The sequence below is a fragment of the Octodon degus genome, unplaced genomic scaffold (genome assembly GCF_000260255.1).
Source record: "Octodon degus isolate 3935 unplaced genomic scaffold, OctDeg1.0 scaffold00015, whole genome shotgun sequence".
Lineage (NCBI taxonomy): Eukaryota > Metazoa > Chordata > Mammalia > Rodentia > Octodontidae > Octodon > Octodon degus.
The window spans coordinates 71,939-90,104 of NW_004524591.1; the positions used below are offsets into that span (position 1 = coordinate 71,939).

General features: G+C 33.8%; 1 protein-coding gene across 1 annotated transcript in view; it reads right to left on the reverse strand.

Annotated features, from left to right (window-relative positions):
- Hook1 (hook microtubule tethering protein 1) overlaps positions 1–18,166 on the reverse strand; it is a 134,449-nt gene that overhangs the window by 15,603 nt on the left and 100,680 nt on the right. The window contains exons 13-15 of the mRNA XM_004626418.3: positions 3,234–3,321; positions 3,097–3,157; positions 1,058–1,198 (exon numbers count right to left, since the gene is read on the reverse strand). Of these exons, the coding sequence (XP_004626475.1) occupies positions 1,058–1,198; positions 3,097–3,157; positions 3,234–3,321 (290 nt within the window). The remainder of the gene's footprint in view (positions 1–1,057; positions 1,199–3,096; positions 3,158–3,233; positions 3,322–18,166) is intronic.

The window sequence follows — 18,166 nt, forward strand, 5'->3', positions numbered from 1 at the left end:
GGTGTGTGTGTGTGGCCAGCTCAGCCCACCAGGGGGCGGCCCTGGCTGGCATGTGGTGCTAGGGGATTGAACCGCGGTCCCTGATGCTTTGCTAAGCTTGTTCTAAGTAGGTGCTTTAGACCACTGAGCCATCTCTCCAGCCCCTGTATTTATTCTTGAAAAACAATTTCAACTATCTCTAAAATTCCTAGTGGTCTCTAAGATCAAAGAAAATGAAGACCAAATAAATAAATCCAAAAACCTTTATAGTAAGTATGCCACTCATAAGAGGTAGGTTAGCACTGCGGACAAGTGTAGAGACTCAAAGTCCAAGAACGTTCAAATATGAAATCCAGAACTTACAAGCTGAGTAACTGTCAGTAAGATAACTTATCTATATCGCAGCCTTCTTATCCACAGATAAGAGATAATCTCAGTCCTAACTTCACAGAGTTAGTGTGAAGAATTACTGAGTCAATATCAAAAAAAAGTATACTATGCTCAAAAAGTATCTGGTACATTTTAAGTACTACATAAATATAATACATTTTTATTATTGTAATACTATTTGAGCATATCTGTGGCAACCATCTGCTTTAGATACCTTATCTGTAATATTCCTAACAACCTATACACATAGCTAAAGACACTGAATATGACTTTAAGTAACTTTCTCAGAAACAAATCACTAATGAGCTGAAGCAAAGTGTAGGATTTATACTTTACAGTCTATAAACATTTCACATCATATTGCAAAAGAAGCCAAACTACCACTTATTCACTTGTTAAGCTTCCTGTCATTTATGAAGATATCTACATAAAACTCAAGAATAAGCAGTCTTCTTAACCAAGTCTGAAATTAGATTATCTATATGCTATATAGAGCCTGGTTGAAAAGAATCACCTGACTGTTATAAAGTTTATAATGGTGAAAACCTACCAACAAGAAAATAATCGCAAACTACTTATAGATAATGCTTATTAATTAGTATGATATATTCTACTTCTGTGGACAAGGGTTTCATGGGTAGGACACTAATTCATCACAGTGTGCAGTTACAGAGAAAAGAGAGGCCACCTTCGCTCAGTTTCCAGCTCATTCATCTCGCGGCGTTTCTGCTCCAGCAGCTCCTGTAGCTCCACGATGCGTTCGTTCTCAGAACCTTCCTGCTGCAATCGAAGCATCTTGTTTTCATGCTGCAGTCTAATAAACACCTCTCTGATATGGAAAAGTAAATTTTTTCGAAACTTTTAAAGTAAGCCACTATATTCGTTACAAAAAGAAATTAACGTTCATTCAATAGCTGTTATTTGAAAAGGAGTTTAGAATTTCTGAAATATTTTAAGAAAAAAAATATGTACATTGTAAGACTATACCTCAAAAACATAGCAATACTATGAATTATTTTAATTTAATAACTTAGGAACTATTCACAAAAGTAATATATTTTTAAATGAAATACAAGATTTAAACTATACTTTGTCTAAAATTTTCAAGTACAGTTATATAATAGCAATCAGTCTCTATATCTTTTGGGGGGATTTTATTAAGGATTTACAGACACAATTTTAAAGCAAATTTAGTATTCAAATGAACATGTAAATCTCTGTGTGGTATTAAATTAAAAAAATTTCAATTACTGATTTCAATTAATCCTAAATTTTTGTTCTCAATGTGAGCAACATAACTCTGAAAATTAGGCTAACATAGCTTTTTTAAAAATCATTTATTTTAGCAAATGTTTGACTTCTAAAAAAAAAGGCAACTCTTCTCACTTTATACATCTACTACTTCCCCATTATAGGTCCCTCAGTTTTATTTTTGTCTTCTAATAATTTTGTAACTTTCAATTATATAATTAAACCTTCAAAATAAGAGCAACTTATGTTGCATCAACAGTAAGATTCCTTTTTTGAACACAGCACATGACCTTATTACCTAGTAAGAAAAGTGACAGTATAAAAAGTAGAATATGCTATTTAGAAATCTTGTAAAATTTTGCTTCTAGTAGCAACAATAATGTGATTTTGACACTGTAGAGCTTTAGGTATGATTTCTTACTTTCAGATAAGTGCAAATGAGTTAACCATTCAAAACAACAGGGTATTAATAACTAAAACCTGCATATCAATGAAGCATGTAAGGAAAGTCACAACTATATCTTAACAATAGAGAAACTAGACAAAGTGAAAAATCAACAACTTTGCAAACAATATGCTAAATAAAAGAAGTTAGTCACAAATGGCCACATACTGTATGACTCTAGGTATATAAAACGTCCATTAGCAAGAAAATTGATACTGGTTGCCTAGAGTTAGGATTTGAAGGAAAGGAAGGAGTCTAGAATGGCAGCTCTCTGTTCCTTGTATTATATCTATTCCTCTAGTAAAACCCTGACTAATATACAGCTAATAGCTATTGGTCTTTTCAGTGTAATAAAAATGTTTTCATACGATAATGACAATGCTGAGACTATTATCACATAGTACAACTCTATGAGTATAATGAAACCCACTGAACTATGAATTTTTGAGTAGATTGACAGTTCAATAAAGTTACCTAAACAAAAAGTTGTAAATACTAAATTAATCAAACATCTAGAAGTAAATGTGAGTAAAAAACTAAACATTGGATTAAAAGGAACACTAAAAATTGGTACTTCACGTTCTGCTTAATCTTTCTGAATTATTGACAACTCTTGTACTTTTCCATCTAGACTTGAACGCAGAATTTTTCAGAATTAGAAAACAAATATAATTCAAACAATAAGTTATGTTTTTAAAAACCTACAGTATGTTGTGGAGCCATTTAGTAAAATTTTACTTCTGGCTAGGGATACAGCTCAGTGGCACTGATGCCTGCCTGGCAAGGATAAGGTCCTGAGTTTGATTCCTGGTACTAAATAACTAAGCACCTAAAATTTTACTTCTGATAAATTTTAAAGTTGCTATGATAGGACTAAAACTATGATTTAGAAAGTTTAAGATGAGAAAAAAAATACTAGTTTCATAACACACATGCACAAAAAAAGGTCAAACCATTTAGAAGAGAGAGAAGAAAATGAGAAAAAACATACCTCAGCATTAAGTATCAATTATCACTGGAAACAGATTTACCTGTACTCCACTGGCATGATCTCAGCAGCAAGGTTCTCACAACTTTTTATAGCAGATTTGTCTACACAATGAAAACAGGTTAATGTTTCAGTATTTCAACCATCAACAAACCAATTTTTAAATTTAATTAAATTCACCTGCTTGATTTAGGTGATCCTGCTGGACTTGGGAACAGCGAAGCTCTTCATTGGTTTCTTTCAGAGTATCACGCTGCTCTCTCAGTCTCTATGAAGAATTGTTGATATCAGCAAATCAGGTAATTCTGCCCACTTTTGCTTATAATAACTTGATAGTCTGATAGTTATTATTTCATTAAAAATGATGTTAAAATTTTAAGAGGCTAATTTTCTTTTGAGTAAATCACATAAATAATAGCCTTTATACAACATGTGGTTTGTGGTTATACATTTCACATTGTATCTTTGAGCTAAATGAATGCAGTTATACAGCAAAGTACAAATCCACAAATGATAGCAGATAAAAAATGAACACGGCCTTTGGAGGTGGCTAGGGTGTGAATTCCAGTTTTGCCATTTTCTTAATTTTTAGCTTTTATTGTCCATATTTTATAAATGGAAATACCAATATAAAAATCCTTGCCAAAGTGTTTTGAGTAATGAATGAGGTAAAGCCAAGCATCAAGAATATAGATTGGTATGTAATACATGCAGGAGATTAGATATTATTTTTACCATTGTTGACTGGAAAAAAAGTGATAAGTAGCATCTTGGAACTACGAGTTGTAGAAAAACACCTTTCTCAAGACAGCATGCTAGCACATCAAATCACTGACTGTTATTTTACAGTTCACACCAGTGGAGGGGGGAACTCTGTGTTCTGAACAAGAGCCACATTTAAGTCATATTTCCAGAACCAGAAAATTACTTCTGAATATAAAATCATGCATTAAATATTATGTTCTAAGCCAAAAAACAAAGCCTTTTTACATGTGTTACATGGTTCAACTCAACTTATCTAAATTGAATAACTGATTCAGATCTTTAGGCTAGAGTCTATAGATACCTGAGGGATCTCTGAATCTATAAATTATAAACAGATAAAGGTAATAGGACCTTTATAAATCTGTTCTTACATAAATACAATGCAAACATTAGAAAACTTGTCCTTATCAACTGGTACAGAACTCGAAATAAACCTAAGGCCCTTAATAATTTGATTTTTTTTTTTTTTTGAGACAGTTTAAACTGTCTTTGAATGTACTATGTTGCCCAGACACAAACTCTAGATGATCTTTCTGCCTCAGCCTCTCAGAGTGCTGGGATTATAAGCATGTACTATGTACAACAGTAAGTGTTTACTAAAGTAAATTTGCTAAACATTCATTAGAACAATGAGCTTTTTGTTCTTTTAACTTGTCTTATTACTACCCCTTCTCTCCAGTTCTGGAGTAACCTGAAAAGTCAGTAGCTTCTTTACTGTAGCTGTGGAAATCAGGAACTTCACTAGCCACCAGAAGAGGCAGACTGGACAGAAAGGTCCTCTTAAAAAGTCCCCTCATCCTCAGAAAATGATCACTATCTGACCTGTCCTGTAACTCCCAGAAGACATTAAAAAAACAAAACAGCAAAAACACCTTTTTATTGTTTACAGAGAACACAAAAATAGTAAGAAAAAATAGAAATGATATAGAAATTCACCAAACAAAACAATAGGAATATGACAATGGTGAGATGCTCATTATCTGATGCTGATTCAGGGCTTCCTTTGCATGAAAAACCATATTCCAGAGGGATATATCATAAACAGTCCTCACCAATTGCTACCACCAATGCTGCTAGGGAATCAGCTAGGGATCAACAAAACATCTCCACAGGGAAGATTTGAGAAAGAGGAAGCCCACAGGAGGTGAGGAAAAGCCTCCAATTCCCAGAGAACTAAAAGACAAACTCCTGTGCACATGCCCAGAAAATACCTGAGGGGGCCTTAATAAAAGATCAGCTCAGAAGTCCAATGCAAGCAAAAAATAGAGGCAAATACAATGTCAAAAATTGTATCAACACAAAAAACTTTTCTAAGTACACACTGAGTCCTTTGACAAAGGCTGAAAGAGTTATTAGTTAATGGTGTCTAAGGAAATCTCTGACCAGTTTCTCAAAGGTAACTTGGCAGAAACCTTAGTGCCTATTACAAAGAATATAGGCTTTAAAGAATTACCCAAAATATCATCAAAATAAAACCAAAACAAAGAATAAAACATTTTTCTCTCTGAGAATTATGATTCTAAAGTTTGAAATATTTTATAAAATATCAGTGAGTACACATAGATTATAAATCGGAAACAGATTATAAATACCTCCAAAGAACTAAAGCAAACAATGTATAAAGAATTAAAAGAAATTGTGACAATGTCTTACTTACTATAAGAGCAATTATAAAAAGAATGAACTAGGAATTCTAGAGTTAAAAAATAAAAATAAACATTCTCTAGATAAGCAGGAGAATAAAACAGAGAACTTCAAAGTAAGCTAACTGAAATTACCTAATCTTCTTAAAAGTAAAAAATGGAGAGAGTATGAATTCTGTGGGACACTAGCAGGTATATCAAAATTAGCATACTGGAAATCCAGAAAAAGGGGATAAAAATATTTGAAGGAATAATAGCTACACATTTTCCAAATTTCCTGAAATACAATCAAAATATCCAGGAAGTTTCATAAACTCAAAGGGATGCATACCTAGACACTTTAGTCAAAGTAGTAAAAGAAGAAAAAAATCTTAAAAGTAGCAAGAAAAAAAAATGATTCTTCACACACGTGACATCCTCAATGAGTTTAACCATTACTTTCCTGTAATGAACCCTGGAATACAATGTGATGATCAGTGCTAGAAGAAAAAGACTGTCAAAGAAGTATTTGACACACAATAAAACATCCTTTGAATATAAGTAAATTGATAGGTTTTTCAGATTAGGCAAAAATGTAAAATTAAACAGAATTCGTTACTGCTCTTAGAAAAAAATACTAAAAAGAGCACTTTATGCTAAAATACTAGAGAATAGTCTGAATCTAAGAAAGAGCACTAACAGTTAACTAGATGCACAAATATTGAAGAAACAAAGAATTTATCCTTTTAATCTTCAATATGATTTAAAAGATAATAGAAAGTAGTATTACAAAATGTGTGAGCTTATAATATATAAAGATGTAATTTGTATGAAAATACAGTAATAGCAAAAAAGGGATAGAGATTCTATTTTGAAAGAGTTTTCCATATACTGTCCAAATCAAGTTAGTATTTATTCCAAATACACTGTTTCAAATGAAATGCCCATTGTAATTCCTATAACAATCTTTACAGGATATATTTGAAAAAATATAGTAAAAAATACAAAAGAGGTATGCCATTTTCTAATGGCATTTTAGAAAATATCTAATGTAAAAGAGGAATAAATAAAAACAGGTACAAAGAAGATATAGAAAACAAAAAAATGTTAGGCATAAGTACCCTCTTATTAGTAATTATGCTAAAATAAGTGGATTAAAACCCTGAACAAAAAGTAAACTATTGGCAGAATGGACTTGTTAAAAATGATCCATGTAAATGCTACATAAAGAACAGATCTAATATCAGAGAAACAAATGGTTTGAAAAGGAAAGGATAGGAAAGGACAGCAAAAAGCAACCAAAAGGTAGCTCCAGGTTTATACTTAAATCAAACAAAAACAACTCTAATTTTGTTTTTGCTCTAATCTTTACAAATTCTGTGGTAAAAGAACACACATTTCTGTTTTCTTTTATAAGATTCAGATAAAAAGTAATAGATAAAAAGTATTAGATATGGCCTGCTTGATGGCTCAGCATACTAAAGAGCCTGCTTAGGCAGAGCACAGTTCAATTCCTGCCCTGCCATGTCAACCCCTCCCCCACCCCTGGGGCGCACAGAGCCAGCAATGAAGACCCATAATCCCAGCACTTGGGAGGCTGAAAACAAGAGAATCACTATGAGTCTGATCTATGTAGTGAGACCCTGTAGACCCTGTCCTAAATACAGAAAAAAAATTAAAGTATTAGATAAATAAGATTCAATGCATCAGGAAGATACAAAAATCATACACATAAACTTAACATAGTCCCAAAACACATGAGGTAAAAACAGAGCAGCAAAGAAGACATTAAAAACAACAATAGGCCGGCCAAATAGCTCTGCAGATTAAAGCACCTGCAAGCAGGCACAGGGGCTGGAGGTTCAATCCCTAGGCCTGCCGTGCCAGTCCCACCACCAGGGCGCACTGAGATGGTGATTGAGACTTGGCCTGGTGGTATGTGCCTGAATCCCAGGTCTTGGGAGGCTGTAAACAGGCAGATCACTACAAGTCTGATCTAGTAGTGACACCATAAACACCCTTGCTTAAAATACACACACAAAAAAAGAAAAAAAATCAGGTTTATGTATCCTCTGATTAATAATTATATAAAATAATTGGATAATCTGATTATAGCAATAATAATTGGAGGCTTAAATAGTCCACTTTCAACAAAAGTTACAATAAACACAAAATGTCAGTGACTATTACAAACCATAAGACCTAACAGAAATAAAAAACTGTACCCAACATCAGTAGGCAAACTACTGAGTCAAAAAGAAACAGAACTTGAACAGCAACTGAAAAGATGCAATCAATAAACAAAGCTCAGTTCATATTACTAAACTCTACTAGATTTAAGAACAATTAATAGAATTTTGAAAAATTATACAAAAATAGGAAAATTTCTCAGCACATTCTATCACACCACTATCACGCTGATAAGAAAGCCTGTAATGACCTTTAGGAAAATTATAATCAGCACCTCTTACAATTTAGAAGGAAAAGTACTGAGGAAAGTATCAGCAAAATGAATTAAGAAATATATAAAAAAGATGATATTAAATATCAAGTAGGAGTTGCTCACAAACATAAGGTTAACATGATATCCAAATCAAAATGACGCAATATACCAAGTTTTCCAAACTTTTGGGCATCAGGACTAGTTTTAGGGAGGAAATTTTCCACAGACATGGCCCAGTCTTAGATGATTCAAATCCATAACATTTATTGCACACTTTATTTCTATTATTATTACATTGTAATATATAATGAAATAACTATACAACTCACCATAATTAGATTCAATAGGAGCCCTGAGTTGCTTTTCTGCAACTCAAAGGTCCATCTGAGGGTAATGGGAGACAGTCATACCCAAAGTGTATTGTTTATGTGCAGTCTGTAATCTTGGTTTCGTTGCTATTCCTTAGAGAATAGCCTGCTTCACAAAGATAGGATGTTGGAAATGAAAGCAAGGTTTATAGTTTTTGTGGCAATCTAGAACTAGAAGAAAATTATTGTAACCACATAGTGGGCACCAAAACAAAAAGTAAAATAAAAAAAAACACAATTAATACTATAAACAAGGGTGAAATGCCAAATACCTCTACCTAGAATCAGGACCATGAGAAAAACCTCTGCTCTTGCCATTTCTATTTGACACTGTAGTAGAAGTTCTGATTGGTACAATTAAGGAAAAAAGAAAAAAGAAAAAAAAGAAAGGAAAAAAATGCATCTGAATTGCAAAGGGAGATATTAAATTATGTGTACTTGCATATATCCTGATTTTATATACAGGAAATCCTAAGAAATCCACCAAAAATCTATGAAAACTAATAAAGAAAATTCAACAAGGCTAAAAGATAAAGATTAGATAGAAAAGTCTGCTGCATTTCTATATATTAACAATGATAACTCTAAAAGTAAAACTGAGAAAATAATTTCTTTAACAATAAGAAAAAAGAACATATGTAGGAATTTTTAAAAGGTGCAAATGTTATATACTGACAGCCAAATATATTGTTGAAGGGCCGGTCAAATAGCTCAGTGGATTAAAGCTCCTGCTTAGGCAGAGCCCAGTGGCTGGGGTTCAATCCCTGTTGTGCTGTGCCGGCCCCACACCCAGGGCACTTTGAGATGGTGATTGAGACTGGGCATGGTGGCATGCCTGTAATCCAAGCTCTCTGGGAGGCTGAAAACAGAAGAATCACTATGAGTCCAATCTACGTAGTGAGACCCTGTAGATCCTAACAAAAAACTACAAAAAATAAATAAAAAAATATATATCTATATCTATATATATAGATATAGATATAAAAGACTCTAAAGTCCTACATGAGTAAAAAGATATCATATTCATGCATCAGAAAATTAGTACTGTTAAGATAGCTGATCTAAATCTCAGCTGCTTTTTTTGTAGGAATTGACAAGTTAATCCTAAAATTCTTTAGGAAATGCTAGTAGTAAGAATAACAAAATAATCTTTTGAAGACCATTTTTGAGCAGCTTTACATTTACAGAGAAAGTGAACAGAAAGCATAAAATTCTTATAGTCTCTTAGTATAATTCCAGTGTCAATTTCTCTACTGTTAACATTTTTCATTAATGCGATTTGTAAGAACTGATGTGCTACTGTTGACACACTATTAGCAAGTCCATAGGTTACATTAGGGCTCATTCTTGCTGTTGTACATTTTATGACTTTTCACAAATGTATGATGACCTCCATGTACTCTTCAATTATCATGGCCAACTCACTTCTAACAAGAATAACAAGGCAATTCAATCAGGAAAAAATAAAAACAGACTTATCAACAGATGGTACTAGGGCAACTGAATATTAACATAAAGAATGAAGTTATACACCCACCTCAAAGCATATACAAAGTAGCTAACTTACTAAACATAAGAGATACAACTATAAAGTCACAAAATATATAGGCACATCTTTGTATCTCAGGTTTCATGATAGTTATAAACACCAAAAAATTACAAACAATAAAAGGAAAAATAGATAACTGACTTCAATGAAATGTGAATTCTTGTGCCACATATAATACCATCAAGACAGTGTTAAGGTAACACAGGAGAAACTGTAAATCATCTTGATAAGGGACATATATCTAGAATATACAAATAAACCTTAAAGCTTAATAATAAAAGAATAATGTAAGTAAGTCTTGGGCAAACAATTTGAAAAGACCCTCATAAAGGAAGATATATAAATGACCAGTACATAAAATACATTGCAATGTGCTCAACATTATTGGTCATTACTGAATGCAAATAAAAAGCAAAATGACCTAACACTTACTCTCTCATAAATAGCTAAAATTCAAAGACAGGTAAAAACAAGTATTGCCAATGTAGCAGAAATGTTAAACATGGTTACCCTATGACTCAGTAACACCATTCCTAGTTATGTACTCAAAAGAAATAAAAACATGTCAACATAACCTTTCATATAAATGTTCAAAGTAGCATTATTTAAAATAGTCAAAAAGTAGAAACATCCAAATGTCTATAAACTAAAGAACAGAGAAGTAAAATGTGTTTCTTTCTCCATACAGTGGACTATTCAATGACAAATGAAGCACATGCTAAAACATGGATGACCTTAAAAGTCACAAAAACTACAAAGTGCATGATCACATACTCTAGATAGACCAGGAAAATCTGTAGAGATAACAAGTAAATAATCAGATATCAAGACTAAGGAAAAGAGAAAAAGAGTGCAGAGTAGCTTTTAATGGCCATAAGGTTTCTACAATGGTATCAGTATTCTAAAACTGATTATAGTAATGGCAGCAAAAGTCTGCAAGTATACCAAAAAAATTGAATTTTAGCATACTATAAACAGGGTGAAATTCCTAACATGTAAATAAAGTTGTTTAAAAACTGTCACCACTAGTCCTTGCTCTCAAAGAGTTGACTGGCAGTCTAGAACTAGGAAACATGAATCAAGATTTATGACCTTGGCTCAGTGCCTTCTTCTCTTGTGGGGAAAAAAAATCCAAGGTTAAGAAAATCCATGAACATTAGCAGTCTTCTGATTTTTGCATGCATCTTCTTGAATTTCCTTCATTGGTGTTCTATAATTTACACTCCTTGTTTAAATTTACTCCTAGGTATGTATGTATTTATTTAGAAATTGTGAATAGGACTGCTTCCATGATATTGTTGTCAGTAATTTCAGTGATTTTTGCGTGTTGATCCTGTTGTCCTACAACTGTACTGAAACTGTTTATCAGTTCTAACAGTCTCTCAGTGGACACTTCATCTTTTTAATAATATAAAGAAGTAGAATTGATACTGTTAAAATGTTTATATTACCTAAAACTATTTACAGATGCAATGTAATCCCCATCAAAAATACCAAAGACATTCTTCGCCAAAGAATGGAACAAAAGACAACCATAAAACATACGAAAGCCTAAGAGACCCTGAATAACCAAAGCAACTTTAAACAAAAGGAACAAAATTGAAACCATCTAATACCTCACATGAAGACACTAAAAAGCCACAGCAACCGAAGTGTAATGGTCTTGGCATACAAAAAAACAAATAGGCCAACAGTATAGAATAGAGAGCCCAGAAATAAACCCAATGATCCATTAAAAAGGTATGAAAAATATACACTAAGGACAGTGCCTTCATTAAATGGTTTGGGAAAACTGTATTCCTATATACAAAAGATTGAGGCTAGACCTCTATCTCTTATCTTGTATAAAGAATCAAATGAATCATTATACTGCTATATGCATATGCATGTTTATAGCAACATGACTCTAACAGCTCAATCTTGGAAGTGGCTATATATATCCACCAGCAGATGCATGGCTAAAGAAAATGTGGTATCTGTACACAATGGTGTGCCATGCTGCCATAAGGAAGAATACATTTGAGTCACTTGTAAGTAAACGGCTGTACTTTGAGAACATAATATTAAGTAAAATAAATCAGACACACAATATTAAATATTTCATAGTTTCTCTTTATAAGAAAACTCAAAGTATAAATAATTGAAAGAACAGAATGAAAGATGGACAACATTTTTTGCAAATAGGAAAACTTCTATACATGGGGCAAGAGCAAAGGAGATAGAAAAGAGAAGTAAAAAGAATTAATATGTATTACGTGCATGCAGTAAAACTTCATGTTGAATATAAGAAATGCAAATATGTACTGCAAAAATTCTTAAAAATCAAGTCAGAATGGATCAAAGACCTGTAGATTTAAGAACTACAAAACAAAAGGAAGAATACATGTCAGGAAGAAGAAGAAGAAAACAGGAAAAACATTTCAAAATGTTGGTATATGCAATGATTTTCTAGATATAACTCTAAAAACATAAGAAACATAAGAAAAAAACAAATGAGATTATAGCAAACTGTAAAGCTTTAAAAGATAACCTACAGAATAGAACGAAAATATAAGGATCCCAAAAAACCATAAAACCCAAATAATCCAATTAAAAATTAGGTACATTACCTGAATAAATATTTCTCAATGAAGAAATACAAATGCCCAGTAAACAGATAAGAAGTTGTTCAATATCATTAGCCAGAAGGAAAATAAAATCCAGTTACACTTTGATCAGAGCCAGTTAAAATGAAGTGAAGCCTGGTTTGAGGCAGTTCACTGGGGATGTAGGCTGGATACTATCTAGCTCCCTGTCTCTTTCATTCTGGTTCATACTTAACATGACAAAAGCACTTTTTACCAACCATACCCTACCATCATGCTCTTCTTGCCTTGGAGCCTGCTGACTATGGACCGAGTCTTTAAAAAAAATGCCTCCCAAAATAAACTCCTTTAAGTGTTGTAGGAATCATGTATTATGTCCCAGTGAAGAGAAAGTGACTAAGATTTTGTTACCAAGAATAGTGTTGATGCTATGACTACATGATCCTTTGCTTTAGAAGCCCTTAAAAATAACTTGCAGAAAGAGTTTGGAAAGGTTTGGAGCTTCAGATTATAGAAAGTCTAAAATATTTTATGTCAACCTTGATGGAAGATCCTGGTTATATCTCACACAATTACAATGCTGATAAAAATGAAGACAGTAGGGCTGGCAAGATAGCTCAATGGACTAAAGTGTCTGCTTGGGCAAGCTTAGGCAAGTGCAGGGACCACGGTTCAATTCCCAAGCACCACATTCCATGCCAACTGCGCCCACAGGGTGGCCTGAGCTGACCAGAGTCCAGGTGGGGTGGTATATGCCTGAAATTCTATGGGGGGGGGACTGAAAACAGGAGGATCACTATGAGTTCAAGCTGCACAGTAAGACCCTGTAACAACCAAATATATTAAAAGAAAATAAAAATATTTTTAAAAAAGAAAACATGCAGACAATAAAAGCTAGGCTCAGAAGGTTTCAGTTGAAAACAAGGACTCTTTTGGCAATTTTGCATACAAACATGCACTTGTTTAGAAGCCAAGGGAGGAATGTTATAGAATGTTGTAGTTATGGAATGTTATATTTGATATAGAATGTCCTCCAAAAGATTGATGTTCAGAGCTTGGGCTATTAGAATGTGACTGGATCATAGGGGTGGTATACTCATTAGTGGACTGATCCGCTGAAGAATCAATCTACACTTAAAGATGATAGTAGGAAGTAGGGCCTGGTTGAAGAAGAGGCAGTTCACAAAGGTGTGACTTAGAATGGCACATCTCCCTCTCTAGGACCTCACTTTACTCTCTGCAGTGAGCAGCTTTTCCTCCACTAAGCATTTCTATGATGTCTTTTTTTTTTTTCCTTAAAGCTAGCTGACCAGAAGACAGAAACATCTGAAAATGTGAGCAAAATAAAATTCTTTAAGTTATGAGTGTTGGATATTTATGCTCAGCAACAAGTAAGATAAGAACATACAAAAACACATTCACTAAAATCATTATAGAAAACTTTCTAAATAAGGAGAATCAAACTGATATCTAGGTAAACTACATTTAGAGCCAGAAACAGAAAATCCAGAAAAGGACTTCTCTGTAACACCATACAATCAATATTCCAGAACTATAAAACAAAGAGAAAACACTAAAATCCACTGAAAAAAAATCAAGAAAGTTTAAGGAGAAAACATAGAAAACATGACAGGGGCAACACCATACATTTATATACACAAGATGATTAAGGCAATGATCCTGAGAACCTTCAGCAGGTTTTTGAAACTAGCAGTTAATTAGTAGGATTCTCACCCTGACTGACTATATATGCTGATACTTGTGAACTAAGCAAGTCATTGTGAACTAATGCCTGTCATTCTGGTCTTCTAAATATGTACTGCTTCTAATGTCATAGCAATTACTGCTACACTATCTCTCAAGTAAATGTTTGTTTAAAAAAAAGGGGGGTTAATATATGAAAACAACAAGAAAAACAATGTCATAGAACTGTCCTGCTACAACGTTATATATGGTTAGATTTCTAAATTTCTGTGTAAAAATATGTAATTGTTTATTTCTATTGTTTTCTTTTATTTTTTAATTTTTTTAAATTTATTTTTATTTTTTCTTCACATTCTGTAGAGACTTAAAGTTTAACATATCAATGCTTGATGGAAAATACCTGCTCCATGTTATGTCTAAGTTGTTTGATATTCAGACAGATAATGATGTTAAGCTCAAATTCCTATGTTATAGGGTAATAATATCATTAAGCTTCTCTTCTGCATGGTTAATAACTTAAGTTTGCAGACCAAAAATTCAAGAAAAAGAAGGGCTACAAGGATAGTCAACATTTTGGATCTAACAGTTGAAGGTCAATGAGAACTCAGGACATAAGAGAACTTGTACTGTAACATCCTGTAACTCCGTGGTGTCCCAAATTTTCAGATCAAGGAGATTATGGAGCCACAGAGGAAAGTGATCAACAATGTATGGTACACCTAAGGAGAGTCACCTAGAGAGAAAACATTTTCTCAGGCTCTCACAGACAGCAAATTGGTCACGCAATGGCCATGACTCATCCACATGGCTGACACTCACAAAGGATATACAAACTGCAGTACAAGGTTTCAGGGTAAATCCTGAAGGGATTCAACTGAAATTATCAGATACAAAAGTTACATTTCTTGTTATATAGGTCTTGCTTTATCTTGGCCTTAACCATCCAGCAGAAAAGTATAAAAATGAGGTATAAAAAGTAAAGCCATATTAATATGCTGAGCTATAAAAGGCTCAAGTCAACAACTTCTGACATTGCCAGTCCAATGGATCACCCACTACCATTATGGACTACTGGACTATACTGGATTATGTATGTACCTGAGTTCACGTACCTATAGTATTTAAATGGCAATGGAATACCCACCTCTGACAAAAGTAAACAAAAAGGGGGGATATAAATGAAGGACCATTTTGTAGTGGAAAAAAATATATATATACACAAACACAAAATAGGATAGATATACAGCTACTTTCTCTTAATTCAATGAGAAGAAAGAATTGTACTAATAGTGTTTGGACAGGATACCATGTCTGCATCTTGTACTATGAATAACTACTATGAAGACAATAATATGCAATGTGTTAATTATTGTAACTGTCCTACTAACCTGTTTTGAAACTATCTCATTGCTATTGGTTTCTCAATAAAAATTAATTAAATAATTAAATTTTAAAAAAAGTTTAAAGGCAAATTGTCAGAATAACAGGTTTCTCAACACAAACCTAAAGGCAGAAGAGCTAGAAGCAGTTTTAAAGCATTAAAAAAAGTAAACAACTGTCAAACCAGATTATGATATTCTGCAAAATTAGCCTTCAGTTTGAAAGAGAAATAAAAACCTTCCACAACAAAAAGAACAAAAATTCATGATTGCCATACAAATAATGCAGAATATACTAAAGGAAATTCTAAACACAGTCAGTGAGAACAATATTGCCAGAAAGCATAACAGAAAGACTGCATGTATCTGAGACAATAGTTAAACAAAGGGGAAAAGAGAATGAAATCAGCACTGAAAAAAATAACACAAGGACAAGCAAAGAGTCTGTCAATATGGTAAATGGGCTTAACTACCTGGTCAGGAGACAGACAAGCAGATGGGACCAAAAAATATGACCCAAGTATAAGTTGCCTGTAAGAGATACACCTCACCTAAAAAGAAACATAGAGTAAAAGAAAAACAGAGCATTAACAAATGTATAACTTTATGGTAAATCTCATGGTCTTAGAAAAAAACAGCAATTCAAATAAAAAACTTGTAGAATCATATAAATTACAAAGATTAGCACAGAAATCAATAAAATCGAGTCTTAAAAAATACAAAGAAAAGAATCAAAGAATTGGCACTGTGAAAGCATAAATAACAAATCATTAGCCAAATTTATCAAAATAAATGAAGTAAAAATCCTTTCAATGTAATTAGAAATGAAGCACCCTGTCCACCATTACTGGAGCTCAGCTGAGCTGTGGCTGCCTCTCTCATCAGGCAGTCACAGGACATCTATGGGAACTTGGAGATCCCCACTCAACCCCCTTCTCCCCCATTATTGTGGAGCTTAGCTGAGCTGCAACTGCCTATCCCACTACTGCCATAGCTATGCTGAGCTGAGGCTGGCTCTCCCAGTAACAGCAGGAGCCTTGGTGAGCCCTACCCTGCTCCCACATACACCATTACAAGAGCATTGTGGAGCTTCAGCCTGTCCCCATCATGATCATAGACTCTTAGGCTGCAGCTTGTCCCCCTCCCCACCGAGGAGGAAGCTTTGCTGAACTCCACACAAGGAAGCTTTGGTGAGCTTACTCCCCTCTCTCACTGTCATGGGTGAGCAAGGCTCACCCACACCCTGACCCCCTAATGTCACTGCTGAGTTTGGGTGATTACTGGGAGTTTCAAAAATGTCAAAAGGAGGAGCAAAAGATAATCTCAGACCTCCAGACCACCCAGATCAAGTCTAGGAGACAAAGTCATAGAAGAACTTGGCAGTCAAACCTTTAATTTCTGAAATGATTGCAACTGAGGTAAAGAAAACACTTTATCAAGCAATAGAACAAATCAGATCAAAAATAATCTCTTAGGGGCTGGGGAAATAGCTCAGTAGAATAAGTGCTTGCCTGGCAAGCACAAGAGCCTGAGTTCAATCCCTGGTTCCGCCAAAAAATAAAAAAAGAAAAAAAAGAAAAGAAAAATAATCTCTCAGGTTAAAAAAGAAATGACAACGATCATGAAAGAACTGCTCAGCACATCTAATGAAGACATAAATTAAAAAAAATAGAGGAGAATGGGAAAGTGATGGAAACATTGAATGAATACAGGAAAAGAACCATAATGTATAAAACAGATTTAAACAGATACACAGGAAATTAAGAATTCCATTGAGAGCTGGCAAAACCTCTTAAACTTCAATTTCACACATTGAAGATAGCATCACAGCTAGTGAACATGAAAGGAATGCCCTTTTAAAAATAACAAGGAACCAGGAAATAATTCAACAGCTGCAAGATGATGCAAAGAAAAAGAATATAAAACTAATAGATATCAACAAAACAGGAGACAACACAAATGACATAAAAAGACTACTTGCAGAAGTAGTAGCAGAAAATTTCCCAAGCATGGGAAAAGAACAGTTAAGTGAAGTACACACAACTCCAATTAGCCATAATCAAAATAAATCTACAACCGTATACATAATAATCAAGATCTCAGAAATTCAGCAGAAGAACAGAATACTAAAAGCTGTTAGAGAAAAACAGATGACCTATAATGGAAAGCCCATCAGAATTATGGCAGATTTCTCAACACAAACCACCAAAACAAGAGCTTGGAGTGAAGTATTTTAGGTCATAAAAAATCCCTTCCAATCTAGACTGATACACCCCACAAAACTATCTATCAAATTTAATGGAGATAAGATACTTCCATGACAAAGAACACCTGAAGAAATTCATTACCACTAAACTAACCCTACAAAGACTATTGACAGATATATTAGAAAGAGACAAAAACAACCACAACTTCAAGAAGAACAACACAAAGGAATCACCAATCACAGCAAGCAATTAAATATTAGATAAAGGTAGGGAACTTAGAGCAGGAAAATAACATGGCAAATATATGCAGAAAACACAAACTGCATGGAAAATACTTCAAAGAATCAACAATTGGAATATCATTTTTTTAAAAGTTTCTGCACATCAAAAGAAATCACCAGCAGTCCTAGCCCAGGTCCGGTGAGTGTGTGGAGAGCTTCCTGCTACCCTGCGCTGGTGGGATCAGTCCCAGCCCAGGCGCAGCGTGGGCC